This window comes from Heloderma suspectum, chromosome 3, assembly GCF_057233095.1.
Source record: "Heloderma suspectum isolate Gila_16-S chromosome 3, 16-S_ref, whole genome shotgun sequence".
NCBI lineage: Eukaryota > Metazoa > Chordata > Lepidosauria > Squamata > Helodermatidae > Heloderma > Heloderma suspectum.
This window is the reverse complement of record NC_139460.1, coordinates 7,830,427-7,845,297: the sequence shown is the minus strand read 5'-3', so window position 1 is coordinate 7,845,297 and position 14,871 is coordinate 7,830,427. Positions and strand designations below refer to the sequence as shown.

The following is a 14,871-nucleotide window of genomic DNA, read 5'->3' as shown; positions in this document are numbered from 1 at the left end:
TCTCAAACTCAGCAGCAAAATTTCTTAGGGCAAAAAAGAAAAGACAGACGGTTGGCCTGGATTGCAGGTGGGGCGGAAGATTAACAAAACCTGCCTCCGTGTGTGAACAACCCATTTCCACACTCCATAAAGCTCTACAAACCCATGTGTTGCCCAGCATCAGAATACTCCATAGGCCTGTTATTCTAGCTGTGCAGCATCACTGCAAAGGAGTCCAAAAAAGCAATGCATAGACTCAATTCCAAAAGGAAACATCGTGCACCCCCAGACCAGCTTCCCAAGTTGGGCAGCCTACAGAACTAAACGAGACAGTCCCAATGGATCTAAAGTAGAGCTGTCAACCAATTAAGAGTTTTTTTTCTTCCGTTGGTCACTGTTTTTTAAAAAAAAAGATTTCTCAATTTTAATCTATTTACATGTTACGCAGACCTCAAGGTTTAGATATATTGAAAGATGTTTAAAGGTAATTTACAATTTAATTACCCAAAGCTACTGTCCTCAGCCACCCCAGTTCTCATGCACCAGCCTCTCTCCTTCACCGTTTTTGACAGATGAAGTTCCCTCCCACATTGCCTTCCAGATTTGGGTTGTGGACTCAACTGCTACACAACAAAAATACAATTGCAATGCTATGTTCACCTGGTGTGGATGGCTTGCATAGCACAGCCTCCACTTTCCAACTCTCGGAGGAAGAAAAAGTTTGGCAACCTCCTCCCCCCAGTCCCCCACCCCCAAACGAAAGTAACCAAGTTGGCCAGGGAGCCTACAATCTGTAATGGGTAAATGGTGCATGTATGTGTGTGTACACCTGCACATGCATAAACAAACAGACACAGTGGGGTTGATGAGAGCTGAATGAAGAACATGGATAAGCCGCAGTGCGCATTCACCAATGTGGAGAACATGTGAGTATGAGGATGCACAGGGAATTCTGTACATGTCTGGTCGGTGCGCATAACCAAATCATGTTGAACAATGTATTGAATACATTGAATATGCACGTTTCCAGGCAGGGAATATGTGTACTCATCAGTGAGCGTGTGAAATACCTTGCTGATGGTTGAATGCTCTGCATATTCCTACTCATTCAGAGACTACGCACATTAACCCGGCACTATGCATCATTTCCTGCCGCTGCTGTTCCATTTGTCTACATTCTGAATGATGACTGTTGAATGCATACAATGGCCAGCGTTGTTTTTTAAAATGTATTACAACACAGTTGCCAACTGACAAGAACGCTCATGTGAGTGAGAACATTTCTACCGGGTTAAAAAAAAAAAAAGGAAGAATCCAAAATCTGACAAATATGCTGGCTGGGAACAATGGGAGTCGCAGTCCAATAGAACTGGAGGGCGCCAGCTTGGGGGCAGCTGGGTTAGGCTGAGCGATACACACACCATTCCCAGAAGTGGAAGAAACCAAGAGGTTCCTAGTAACAGTGGTGGTGGAATCCTTTCCATCTGTCCATGCCTTACTCCCTCCAACGTTTCAGTATTTGGTTCCTCACAAGTAGGAGGTCATGATGACACACAGATTGAGTAGACTGCATGGGAGGAATTAAAAGGAACAGACTCATTTGACAGGTGCATAGCAATGCGATGCACATTCTGAAACCTTAGGAGAGATTCAGGCCACTTAACTGGTACGCTCCCTTTGGTTAAGAGCCGTTTGACACATTCATGGGATCGACAGCAGAAAGAGTCAATTCACAAGACTGATTCAGACACAACGGATCAAACTTTAATATCTCCTCTCATCTCAAAACACACTCTCCTAAAATGGGGTCCACCCACAGGTTCAGCGTCTGGTCAGCAAGAACTAGGAAATCAAGGGGGGTCGGTAGGGATCCTTGAGGAATTTGATCACTGCAAATTTCTATTTGAAATTGTCCGATCCACGCTGCTCAGACAAATGGGGGCATCAGAACTTAACTATTCACCAGACTTTGCAATTCTCCAAATGCTGCAAAGCAGTTCAAGTGCATCAAAATACAGACTTAAATATTTATTTGAGGCAATTAAAAAGTATCACAGATTAATGCAGAAACAGAAAGGAATTATGGGTTAAAATATGTGAAAGTGAGAAGGACCAGAAGTAGGAAGGTTCACCCATTCCTAAATATAGATGCATCTATAATGCCTCTCAGTACTCCTTCCTGTTTGACATTGTCAACCTGGGAACCCGTCCCCGAGTACAAAATACGTGTACATTACATTTTCATTTCATTTCATTTATTACATTTCTATACTGCCCAACAGTCAAAGCTCTTTGGGTGGTTTACAAAGATTAAAACCTAAAAATACAATATAACATAATATAAAACTAGTGAAGTACAAAAATATATCAGTTTTAAGCAATCGATAATTAACCCCAGGACCCATTAAAACCCTTATCATATGGTGCCAAATGCCTGGGAGTAAGGTCTTAACCTGGCGCTGAAAAGCTGACAAAGTTGGTGCCAGGCAGATATCAGTGGAGAGAGCATTCCACAACTGGGCGGCTAACATCAAAAAGGCCCTCTTCCCTTGTTGCCATCTTCTGAGCCTCCTGCCTTGGAGAAGAGCCTCAGTTGAGCATAGTATACAGGTAGGTTCATATCAGGAGAAGCACTCCATAGGTATTGTGGTCCCAACCTGTGTAAGACTTCACAGGTCAAAATCAGCACCTTGAATTGGACTTGGAAATGTACAGGCAGCCCATGCAAGCAGGCCAGAATTGGTGTTATATGTTCAGACCATCTGGCCCCTGCTATCAGTCCGGCAGCCACTGACTAAACAGCACCTTTTGGCTTGCAATACTCACACAAGCAAGGGCCTAATCCTTATCCCCGCTGCCACTTTTTGCCTGCAAAATACACACACCCAAAGGTATATTTATACAGTGGGGCTCTATTTGTGTCTTGGAGCTGGGAATAACCTTCCAAATACACCATGTCACATAGGAAGGGGCCCATAGGACAGGCCTGTACTTCACTCTCCGTATTCTGACTACATGCATGTAGTTGACCAGGGGCAAGCAACATGGTGCCCTCCAGATGTTTTGGAATATAACTCCCACATGTCCCAGTCAACATGGCCAATTGTCAGGCATTAATTACGGAGTTGTGGTCCAAAACATCTGGAAGACAACAAATTGCCTAATCCTGTACTAGATGGACAATTCCAAACTGGGCACACAGCCCAACTGAGCCCAACACAACAAGGAAACAAGAGACTGGAAGTGGCTCTGAGTTTTCTATGAAGCCTCACTAAGTGAGCTTTTCTCATTTTACATCAAGCCCATAGGTACCCTTTTGCAGGTCACCCATAAAGCTCATGAGACATGACAATGTGTTGTGAGAATGTGGGATGTTTCACATGTTATCCGTGGCACATACAGGCCTTCTCTCCCGGCTAATTGAAATATCCTCAATTTGGTGGAAATCAGCAATTCCCATGACTAATTTTCCCACTTTGGTTTTCCAACAAATTACCAAAAGCACATCATTAATAGGCTGGGCTGGTGATCTGAACCCTTGGTAATCCACTGAAGTGACCAGGCTGACGTGTGTCAAGACAAGCCTTAACAGCATTGCTAAATAAGCAGAAAAATGTTTGTATGGTTTTGCTGTATTTGGCAAAGGGATGCTGAGCATTTTGTGCAGTTAGACACTATGCTGTACAAGGCGCCACTGAAGATGCTTCTCAGCAGAGTGTGCAGAGGAGGCTGGCTGCTCATTGGTTGTGGTAGTTTGCAGCACCAATTAAACGTATCTTCCAAAATAGAAGATGATGGGTTCACAGGAGGAATCAGATGCTACCCTCACATACATCTTGAGAGTTTTTTGCACAGGAACGTGGATAGCCGATTACAGGTGGCTGCTGCAGCCTCATATGAAGTGGGTGACATCTTCCAAATGAGCAGTGAATCGTCATTCCCTCTCAGGTAAAAGCATCAGTCAGCCCCACAGCATTTGACGTAAAGAGGTAAATATTATGATGTTTTTCAAAACAGTCTTTGCTTGTCAGGTGTGGCAGTGGGGTTTTCAAACTGCTCATTGTTCCCTGGAGCTTCATTTCTTTTAAGAATACAAGTTAGAATGTGTAGGTAAGCGGGGCTTTCAAATTGTTTTCTAAGAAACCCTCAGCTTCTAGAGACTCCTCAAGAGAAGGTAAGTTATGGCAGACAAACCTCCCTGAAGGTCAAGTGGCAGATGGGAGTTCCTCACAAGTTGATGTGTAGCATCTGAAAGCCACAGATCTAAAAGCACGGTGGAATGGCTAAGCGCATGTGTGCTCAACTGTCACTGGTAAAATGTTGTATGGCTCCCCCCTCACACTTTTTGCTATGGTATAGTCCAGCCTCCCCCAACCAGGTAATGGCCATGCTGGCTGGGAATTATGGGACTTGCAGTCCAACACATCTGGAGGGTACCAGGTTGGGGAAGGCTGGTGTAGTCAAAATGCAAAAATTTAAGCAGGAGGTTAGGTGAAAAATTAGAGTATGATCTCAATAGAGTTAGTTGATGTGGGGTGACATGGGAACAGCCACTCCAGTGGTATATTGCAACTGCCACAGAACGTTATTTGTCTCCATGTTCAATGCTTACATTACACATATGGACTGCTTCCTTAACAGTTTCAATTTCATTGTGACATTTGCTCAGTATGCTGGAGCAACGATTGAAGGAGGAGTTAAGCAGGGAAAATAAGTTATCAGGCACCTTGAAGTAAATTAAACTTTTATTCTGCAATACATATATATATATATATATATATATATATTTATATTTATGAGCTCACAATTGAGCCCAGACTTCGGTATACAATGTAGAAAGCAAGAGCCAGACACATCTGAACTCCAAAATGCATATCGTCAGGAATCTCAAGCAGACCACAAAATCTGCTTGTACGTTAGTGCAGTTGGAAACACGTGGGCCAGTGGTAAACTACCTCATCTAGAGTCAAACTTGCCCCATTGATAAATTGTTGCAGATAACTCCAGTTTAAAAGTATGGATGGTTTGGTTGATTTTTTTTATTTTAAAAAAACAGATTAAGCATAATATTAAATATGGTCAACACCAAGCACTATTAAACTCAAGTCATGTATTCCCAAATCTATTGCACTGTATATAATAAAGTCTGGCTTGCATGTTTGTAAACTGCTTCACAGCTTGATAGGGTCTGAAATAATGATGATGATGATGATAATAACGTGCCTAAGAGCTGTTTTGTTATACTTTTATGGTCCCATGAGACACACCTGTAGTACATGAACCTTCTCCCAAGCAGGCTAGAAAGATACCAAACTGCAAAAGCAGCAGCATCAGTTTACAGGTCTGGTCTGAGTGTGCGTAGCGCATCTGGTCATTCAAGACAAAATATGTGTTTATACCTAAACAGGGGAGGGGTCTTCCGTCACACAATGATAAGACCAGGGTGACAATTAAGTACATTAAGCCTCCCTTTCCCACCCAAATTTTTTGAACTGGAAGCAATGGGAACAATCCACTGGGAACATCTCCTGCAAATGACCCATTGAAATGCATAGCACTTATGCACCATTTCTAGTGTCATCCCATGCATTTCACTGGATCGTGCTCAGTGACTGCTGGCTACAAGAGTGGTGTAGGTAGGAAGGAAAGAAATAAAACTGTATGCAGAGAGGAGGTGTTATGGGTTTTGTCAGGGCTTTTGGCATGACAGGTCTTCCTGCTGAGTTTACCACTCGTTGCCCAAGCTAAGAAAACCATGTGTGCCTGCCCCTGAACCCGGAAGGGCTGCAAGACCTGGTTGACTGCAACAAGCTGTTGAGGCAGTGGGAGAATGTGCGTGCACTCATGCACACACAAATCCCTCTGCTTGTCTTCAAGCAAATGTTTGGCTTAACTTCCACTCAACCCCTCAAAAGAAATCTAAAGAATAAACTTAAGCAGACAATACACAAACGGCCTGATCCAATCTGCCAGAGCAATTTGTAAATACTAGAAAACCAGGATAGGAAGCAGTAGATGTTTACCTAGGCTCTGGATATACCATGATTGTGTGGAATCAAAATCCACTTCCCAAAACTATAGCAACAGTTCTCCCCCTCCTCCCCACCCTCGTTCCACCCCATAACTGATCAGGAATTATGAGTGCAAGTTTTATCTTTGTTCCAGATATATAGTTTCACCTTTGTAACGTGCCACCGCCACCATGGCGTCCAGCTCACTTGTCAGAACCCTTCCGCGGCCTGCGGAAAGTGGGGGCATCCTTGTTCAGTGCACAGATCCTCCGGGAGAACTCTTCAAATTCCCCCAGGACTTGGTCATCACATTCCACTGCCACAGCATGGTCCACTGGGATGTAGTTAAAGGCTTCAAGCTGGTCTCCTGTGCCAAACCCCGTTGCTTCCATGCCCATGATCTCTTCTGCTTGCTCAACCGTGCAGAGGAGGTCAGCACCAAGAGGGCCACGGAATACACAAGGCTGCTCATTGGTTGTGGTATCAGGATGCTCACTGGGCAATGCTGCCCCATTTATTGCACGAGAGGGCCCCAGGAAAGACTCCTGCTGATCTTGGGAATTGTTCACGTTCCTGTTTTCACCATTTAGACTGTTACACAAATCCTCTCCCTTTTTGCTTTCTTTTGAGAAGTCAATGGAGGTATCTAAAGAAGAGGATAAGGATCCAACCTTTTTATCAGGTGCTCCTACAATGGCAATGGGTTGCGTTAAAGCAGAGTTGTAACTTGGAGGGGGAGTCTTGTATTGTAGTCTCTCGTTCTCCGAGTTGGCCCGTTTTCGGAGTCCCTTGTCAGAAGGATGGCTGCTGGAGAAGCCGACATCCAACCCGCCGAATGTAGAACTTTGTCTCTTTGGAACTGGAATGGCGCTGGAAATGTGGTGCCGATCACTATTAAAAATGACGAGAATGATTGTTAAAACATTGTTAAAATCATGACAAGAATGACTGTTAAAACAGTGGAGAAGGGAGGCTTTGTGGAAATGTTTGTAATTTTCAGAATCAGAAAAGTTATCAAACTTGAGGAAGCTGAGCATAGATTTGGAATTGATATTTATTATTTAATAGATGTCTATAGTTAATCCTTAAATTTGAGATTGCCGGGAGAACTATCAACAACCTCCGATATGCAGATGATACCACCCTAATGGCGGAAAGCGAAGAGGATCTAAAGAGCCTCTTGTTGAGGGTGAAAGAGGAGAGTGCAAAAGCTGGTGTGAAACTCAACATTAAAAAAACTAAGATCATGGCATCTGGCCCCATCACTTCCTGGCATATGGAAGCGGAAGAAATGGAAGCAGTGACAGATTTTATTTTCTTGGGCTCCAAGATCACTGCAGACAGTGACTGTAGCCATGAAATTAAAAGACGCTTGCTCCTTGGGAGGAAAGCTATGGCAAACCTAGACAGCATAGTAAGAAGCAGAGACATCACCTTGCCGACAAAGGTCCGTCTAATTAAAGCTATAGTTTTCCCAGTAGTAACATATGGCTGTGAGAGCTGGACTATAAGGACGGCTGAGTGCTGAAGAATTGATGCTTTCGAACTGTGGTGCTGGAGAAGACTCTTACAAGTCCCCTGGACTGCAAGGAGGTCAAATCAGTCAATCCTAAAGGAAATCAACCCTGACTGCTCATTGGAAGGACAGAGACTGAAGCTGAAGCTCCAATATTATGGCCACCTAATGCGAAGAGAAAACTCTCTGGAAAAGACCATGATGCTAGGAAAGACTGAAGGCAAACGGAGAAGGGGACGGCAGAGGATGAGATGGCTATATAGCATCACTGATGCAATGAATATGGACTTGAGCACGCTCCGGGAGAGCGCAGGACAGGAAGGCCTGGCGTGCTATGGTCCATGGGGTCACGAAGAGTCGGACACGACTGAACGACTGAACAACAATAGTTAATTCTATGGCTCGTGTTCTTTTTATAAGTCATGTGTGCTTTGCAGTCACCTTGTTTATCCTTTTCACAATACTTAGAAACCGCAACTTTGCCATGGCAACCAATAACTGTGATTCAGTAAAGATCTGAACCTGAATTTCCTAATTTTCCAAATCTATCCACTATACGGCACTACTTCAGGATGTTTTTAGTCCAATTAAAGCAGAGGGGCAACCTCTTTTTGTCTGGGGGGGCTAGATTGTCCCCTGGACCAACCTGGGCAGGCCAGATGATGTCAAGGGGTGGGGCTCTGTCCCAAAGCCCTTCCCATGATGTTATCACCCACTTTTTCCCACCACACCTCTCTCTGTACATAAAAGTGACCTGGCCAGTCAGGTCAAGTGCCTCCTTCCTGATCAGGGCATGTGTAGGGAGGGAAGGGACTTGGCTGGCACTTGCAGGAGTCAGCTCCTGCAAGTGCCAGTCAAGTGTGGAGACATTTTCTTGGTATCTCCCATGGAGATAAGAAGATTCCTCCCTCTAGGTCAGGGGGTACGGCTTCGGGGGGGAGGGGGTCACAGAGGGTGCCAACCCACTGTGGGGCAGATTAGGCCCGCAGAGTGAAAAGCTCAGAACTAATGGCAGAGTTAAAACAGAAACCTCTATGCTGGTCTCAAGGACTGTGTGTCCTTGACTGTGTGTCCTGTGTGTCCACATATGTGCTGTGTGAGAAACAGAAGTGTAAGGGAAAACCGGAGGCTAAAATTTCAGGGTCCCTGGTATTGGATAGCTAGGCACACTTACTTTAAACAGCCTCAGCTTGGCCCTGATGTTGTAGGCGAGGCTCCTTTGGGGATTGAGATAGAGTGTTCACATTCACTCAGATATATTTAAATTCTACCAATAAGGACTAAAACAATGACATAAGCTAAATGCATTTATGAAAGAAAAATAAAGATAAAGTTTAACAAGCATGCAAACTTTCCACTCAGCAACAAAGCAAAGATAAGGAATACTCACACATCATACAGCTGTATGCCTACCACTCATACCGGTACTTTACCAGCAAGGGTAAAGGGACTCTCTCCTTCTCCAAGCATGACTGGGGAGTCACTGAGGCCTAAGTGATAGGCTCAGAGTAACGTCTCAAGCTCAGGGTGAAAGAAGACAGATCCAGATCTCCTCCATGTATCAACTTAAATTTATTTTATTTATTTATTATTAAATTTATTAATCGCCCATCTGGCTGGTCACCCAGCCACTCTGGGCGATGTACAACATACAATAAAACAGTTTAAAACAATAAAATTCTACAATAAAACATTTCCTAAAATACCCTAACCCACCCCAAATGCCTGCCTGAACAAACACGTTTTTAATGCACGACAGAAGCTCATTAAAGAGGGGGCATGACGGAGTTCCCTAGGGAGGGAGTTCCACAGAGTGGGGGCCACCACAGAAAAGGCCCTCTCCCTCGCCCCCACCAGTCTAGCTGTCCTGGCTGATGGGACAGACAGAAGGCCATCCGAGGCTGATCTTGTTAAGCGGCCTGTCTGGTGCTGCTGGAGGTGCTCCTTAAGATAGGCTGGGCTGGAACCATATAGGGTTTTAAAGGTCAAAACCAACACCTTGAATTTGGCCCGGAAAACAACTGGTAACCAGTGCAACTCCTTCAGCACTGGAGTGATGTGATCTCACCGGCAGCTGCCTTTAATCAGGCGAGCCGCCGCGTTCTGTACCAGCTGCAGTTTCCGAATCGTCATCAAGGGTAACCCCACGTAGAGCGCATTACAGTAGTCTAAACGAGAGGAGACCAGGGCATGTACTACCGATGGGAGCAGATGGTCGGGAAGGAAGGGGCGCAGCCGCCATATCAGATGGAGTTGATACAGCGCTGTCCGGCTCACAGCTGACACCTGAGCCTCCATGGACAGCTGGGAGTCCAAAATGACCCCCAGGCTGCGGACCTGGTCTTTCAAGGGTAGCCGTACCCCATTCAACACCAGGTCAACATCCCCCAGCCTCCTCTTATCTCCCACCAAAAGTACCTCAGTCTTGTCAGGGTTCAGCTTCAGCTTATTCCTCCCCATCCAGCCACTCACCATCTCCAGACATTTGGACAGGGATTCTACGGCCAACCTTGGTGAAGATTTGAACGAGAGGTAGAGCTGCGTGTCATCCGCATATTGATGACACTGCACCCCAAACCTCCTGATGATAGCCCCCAGCGGCTTCAGATAGATGTTAAATAACATCGGGGAGAGGATGGAACCCTGTGGCACCCCATAAGTAAGTGGCCACGGGTCCGAAACCTCCTTTCCCAGTGCTACCCTCTGGTACCTGCCGGACAGGAAGGACCGGAACCACTGCAATACGGTGTCACCAATGCCCAACCCCTCCAGGCGGTCCAGGAGGATACCGTGGTCAACGGTATCAAAAGCCGCTGAGAGGTCGAGGAGAACAAGGAAGGAGCATTCACCCCTATCCAAAGCCCTCCTCATATCATCTACCAAGGCGACCAAGGCCGTTTCTGTCCCATGCCCAGGCCTGAAGCCTGACTGAAATGGGTCTAGATAATCAGTTTCTTCCAAGTGTGCCTTCAACTGCACCGCCACCACCCGCTCAATCACCTTGCCCAAAAATGGCAGATTTGAGACTGGGCGAAAGTTGTTCAGAACTTGAGGATCCAAGGAGGGCTTCTTTAAGAGCGGTCTTATCACTGCCTCCTTGAGGGCTGATGGCATCACTCCCTCCTCAAGGGAGGCGTTCACCACCGCCTTGATCCCCTCACCCAGTCTCTCTGTGCAGCCCATAATGAGCCAAGATGGGCAAGGATCAAGTAAGCAGGTGGTCGGCTGTACAGATGAAAGCACCTTGTCCACTTCATCAGGAGGAAGAAGCTGGAACCGATCCCACAAAACCGGTTTGCCACAGGCCGCCTCTTGCTCACTAACTGTATCCACAGCGTGCAGAGTAACACACCTAATCTGAGCAATTTTATCTGCAAAGTGCCTTGCCAAGGCCTCACAGGAGGCCTTAGAATGCTCCAGTGGTTCCAGAGCCACAGGACCGACCAGGCTCCGGACCACTTGGAACAGCCTCCTGGGACAGCACTCTGCAGACGCGATGGAGGCAGCATAATATTCCTTTTTTGCTGCCTTCACCGCCACGTGATAGGCTGAAGATACAGCTCTAGCCTGTGTCTGATCGTCTTTGGAGCGAGACTTCCGCCACCGGCGCTCTAGCCGTCTCACCTCCTGTTTCAGAGCTTGTAACCGCAGATTGAACCATGGTGCAGTCCGAGCCCTGTTCAGGGGGAGAGGGTGTTTCGGAGCCACCTGATCTAATGCCCCAGTGACTGTGGAATTCCAGCCACCCACCAGGGTCTCGACCGAGTGGCCGTTGGCGTGCCCCAGAGAATCCCCAAGCGCGTTCAGGAATCCATTTCGATCCATACGATGCCTGGGGCGGACCATTTTAATGGGTCCTCCACCCCTGTGGAGGGGTTGTGGAACTGAGAAGTCCAACATCACCAGATAGTGATCTGACCATGACAAGGGGGTGGTGGATATACCCCCGACTTCCAGATCACTCCCCGCTTCTCCAGAAACAAACACACGGTCTAGTGCATGACCGGCTACATGGGTGGGCCCAGTTAGAATATGGTGCAGCTCCCAGGAGGCCATGGTCTCCATGAAGTCCCGAGGTGCTCCTGTGAGGATGGCCTCTGAATGTACGTTGAAGTCCCCCAACACCAATAAGTTAGGGGACTGTACACGCACATCAGAGACCACCTCCAGCACCTCGGCCAGGGAGTCAGTCGGCAGCGGGGTGGACGGTACACGAGCAGAATCCCCAGACTGCCCTTCGGGCCCAACCTCCAGTACATGCACTCAGCAACCGTGGTCTCCTGGAGAGGGGGTCTGGTGAAGACCAAGGACTCTCGGTAGGTAACAGCCACTCCCCCTCCCTGATCCCCAGCCCTCGGCTGCTGTGCACACGAAAATCCAGCTGGACACATGGCTACAAGGGTTGGAGCAGCAGCCTCGGCCAGCCAGGTCTTCGTAATACATGCCAGGTCTGCACCCTCGTCCAGGATCATGTCATGGATGAGGGAGGTTTTCTGGGTAACAGACCGGGCATTGCAGAGCAGCAAACGAAGGCCAGAAGATGGGGACACGCCTCCCCCAGCCATCCTTTGGCTTTGGACAGGCCCGGAGCAGGGGACAGATACTACACATCTCTCCCTCGTTCCCCTTACCTGGAATGGCCTGCCCCTAGCGCTCCGCCAGCGTCTGCCGCCCAGTCTCGGTATCTTCTGGCCCCCAACACTCCCCCCACTGCCTCCATCAGGTGGACACATGCCCCCTCGCTCCCGCCTATCAGGCAGGCTACCCACCCTTAAAAACACAACAAAATCCCCCAGAAAAACACACACACACACACACACCAAAAAACAATTAAAATCCCCTTAAAAATAATGCCAGGCCAGAGTCCACAGGGAAGGCCTGGTGGTGGTGGTGGTGGTGGTGGTGGTGGTGGTGGTGGTGGCAGCAGCAGCAGGCGCGCCTCTTCCCCAGTGGTGGTGGTGGCTTCTCCTGCAGGCCCTGGCTCTCCCAGGCCACCTCAGCCAGCCAGCTTATGTAGCCCCTCCAGGGAGGGGCAGGTGGAGCAGCACAGCTGGCTGGGTACCTGGGGGCCTGGTCCTGCAGGGACTGGCAGTCTGCCAGGCAGAAGTGCACACGGAAGGCCTGGTGGTGGTGGTGGTGGTGGTGGCGGCGGCGGCGGCAGCAGCAGGCCCAGCAGCGGCAGGCGCGCCTCTTCCCCAGTGGTGGTGGTGGCTTCTCCTGCAGGCCCTGGCTCCCAAATGTCCTCCCAAATTTGATGACCTCCTTCCTTATTACATATTCTAAAATCTTTACAGCTATGGGTGTATGTCACATTATAGGTCATCCGATTTCCAGAAAATCCATCCTTTTGTCCCCCAAGTCACCTTTGTCCTTGACGTAAGGTAATGACTATAAAACAGGCCTTTTATGTGGTCAACTTTTTTTCTTCCATTTATTTCCAGACAGGGGAATCCCAAACCGCAATGTGTTCCTATCTATGACCCCTTACTTTTTACCCAGTTTCCTTATAAGGAAGATACAGTTGATAAGGTTGGAAGGTTATCAAAGCATCTCTTATCAGCATCTAGCAAGCTTCTAATACAGTAGATTTTGCTCCCCCACTTGCCCCGTTACACATTAAAGCATTACCCCCACTATAAGCACCATTTCTTACCCCTTAAACTCTAAACTCCCCATACGTCATATTGTACCCAAATGTAGATTGCAAGGCCCAAGAAAATCCTTATAGAAGTCTTCCTCCCTCTCTCTCTCTCTCTCAAACACACACACACACACACACGTACGTGTATATACTTTTCAGAATTCATGGCTATGAAGGAAAAACACCACTGACTGCATGCCAATTTGCTAGAAAAACCATTTCCAGAGGAAACTTATCAAAAATTTCAGTTCTATAATCCATGAAAGCTTACACCGTAATAAATGTGTCAGCCTTTAAGATGCTACAAGACACTCTGTTGTTTTTGTCCCACTACAGGTGTTAATTTACTCAGCAATGCCAAGAGGATTGTGTCATCACCAATTACTACTGTTATGAAGGCTCATTTTGCATACATTTAAGCTTTAACTTAATAGCCACAGACTGTATTTTTTGCATGCCATTGCCATTTAACTCCAACCTTTACATTTTTCCCATTACATTCATGTGTATATATATCTGACAACAGGTACTTCTAATGAAGTAACCTCTAGTCCACAAAAGCCTGTGCCATAATAGTTAGTTTTTAAGGTGCGACACAACACTCTTGTTTTTTCCAGATAAAACATACAAAGAGAGGGCAAGTCACAGTCCCACCCATCTCCTCTGCTTCATGACTCCCAAGTTCCCAGTCTTCCTGGCCATGTTTTAAAATTTTGCACCCAAGCTCTTTATCCAAGCTCCAGTTAACCACATTCCTGTATTGGTAGAAAGTACCATATGTCAGTCTGAACTCTGGATGTTACCTCCAAGGTCAGTCACTTCTGCTTCTGCGTTCCCCATTTCTGATAAACTACAGAATTGGATCTAAGGTCCTGTTCAGACATCATTTATCTCCCCACCCACACCAAATTGCACCAAGGGAGAGATCAGGAGTGAGCCACAGGCTCAGATACTTTCCTTTCACTACTCTAAGCCAAGAGATCCTGCATTTGGATCTCCCCTAACCCTGGAAGATGAAACACTCTTAAAGGAAGATTTCCACATTCAAATAAATGTTGGATCTTTTAGGAGAGGAAAGCTTATGAAACCAAGTTCTGTTGCTAGTTAGCAGTCTCTTCCTAGGTATAAACTTGGAGGTAGAGGTGGGGGGAGAATACCTGAACAGCCACTTTGTGTCAGTATTAAACACTTCAATCTGGGCAATGTCTGAGGGGTTCCAGTTTGGGAAGCTTTGTCAACTGAATGCCTAGCTCTTCAAATGATCATATGATATCCACTGCCTACATCCTACATTAAGGAAAACACAGACGGAACTGCCAGCAATACCATCCACACGGAGAACTTATTTGAAGTTGAATGCCACACATAAAGAGAACCCATGTTTTAGAAACTATAATGAACTGATTATACAAAATCAGTGCATTGCTTTTTGCCCTACTGTTTTTGTCATCATATTTTAAGGGTCTTTCTCCCACCCACCCCCAATCCTGGTCCGAAAACCATACATTAAAAAAAAAAAAAAAACCCAGATTGCCTTGTTATTTAATATGTTTGTAGAAGGCACGCAAAAACTTTGTGAAAAGACAGAATACAATTCACAGTCTCAAATATGTATCTTTCCCTCCCTACAAAATGTTTCCTCTGAGGGACATTACTTGATCGCAGCTGGTTAAAATACTAAATCGTGATTGTCTGGCCACCAGCCAAAATGCACAGCTATAGCC

The 14,871-nt window shown here is 46.6% G+C and overlaps 1 protein-coding gene across 1 annotated transcript in view; it reads right to left on the bottom strand.

The window, feature by feature from the left end:
* Nucleotides 1-1,280: 1,280 nt before the first annotated feature.
* Nucleotides 1,281-14,871, bottom strand: part of UVRAG (UV radiation resistance associated) — a 110,829-nt gene continuing 97,238 nt past the window's right edge. Inside the window, exon 15 of the mRNA XM_084842432.1 lies at nucleotides 1,281-6,881. Within this exon, the coding sequence (XP_084698558.1) occupies nucleotides 6,194-6,881 (688 nt within the window). The 3' untranslated portion in view covers nucleotides 1,281-6,193. The remainder of the gene's footprint in view (nucleotides 6,882-14,871) is intronic.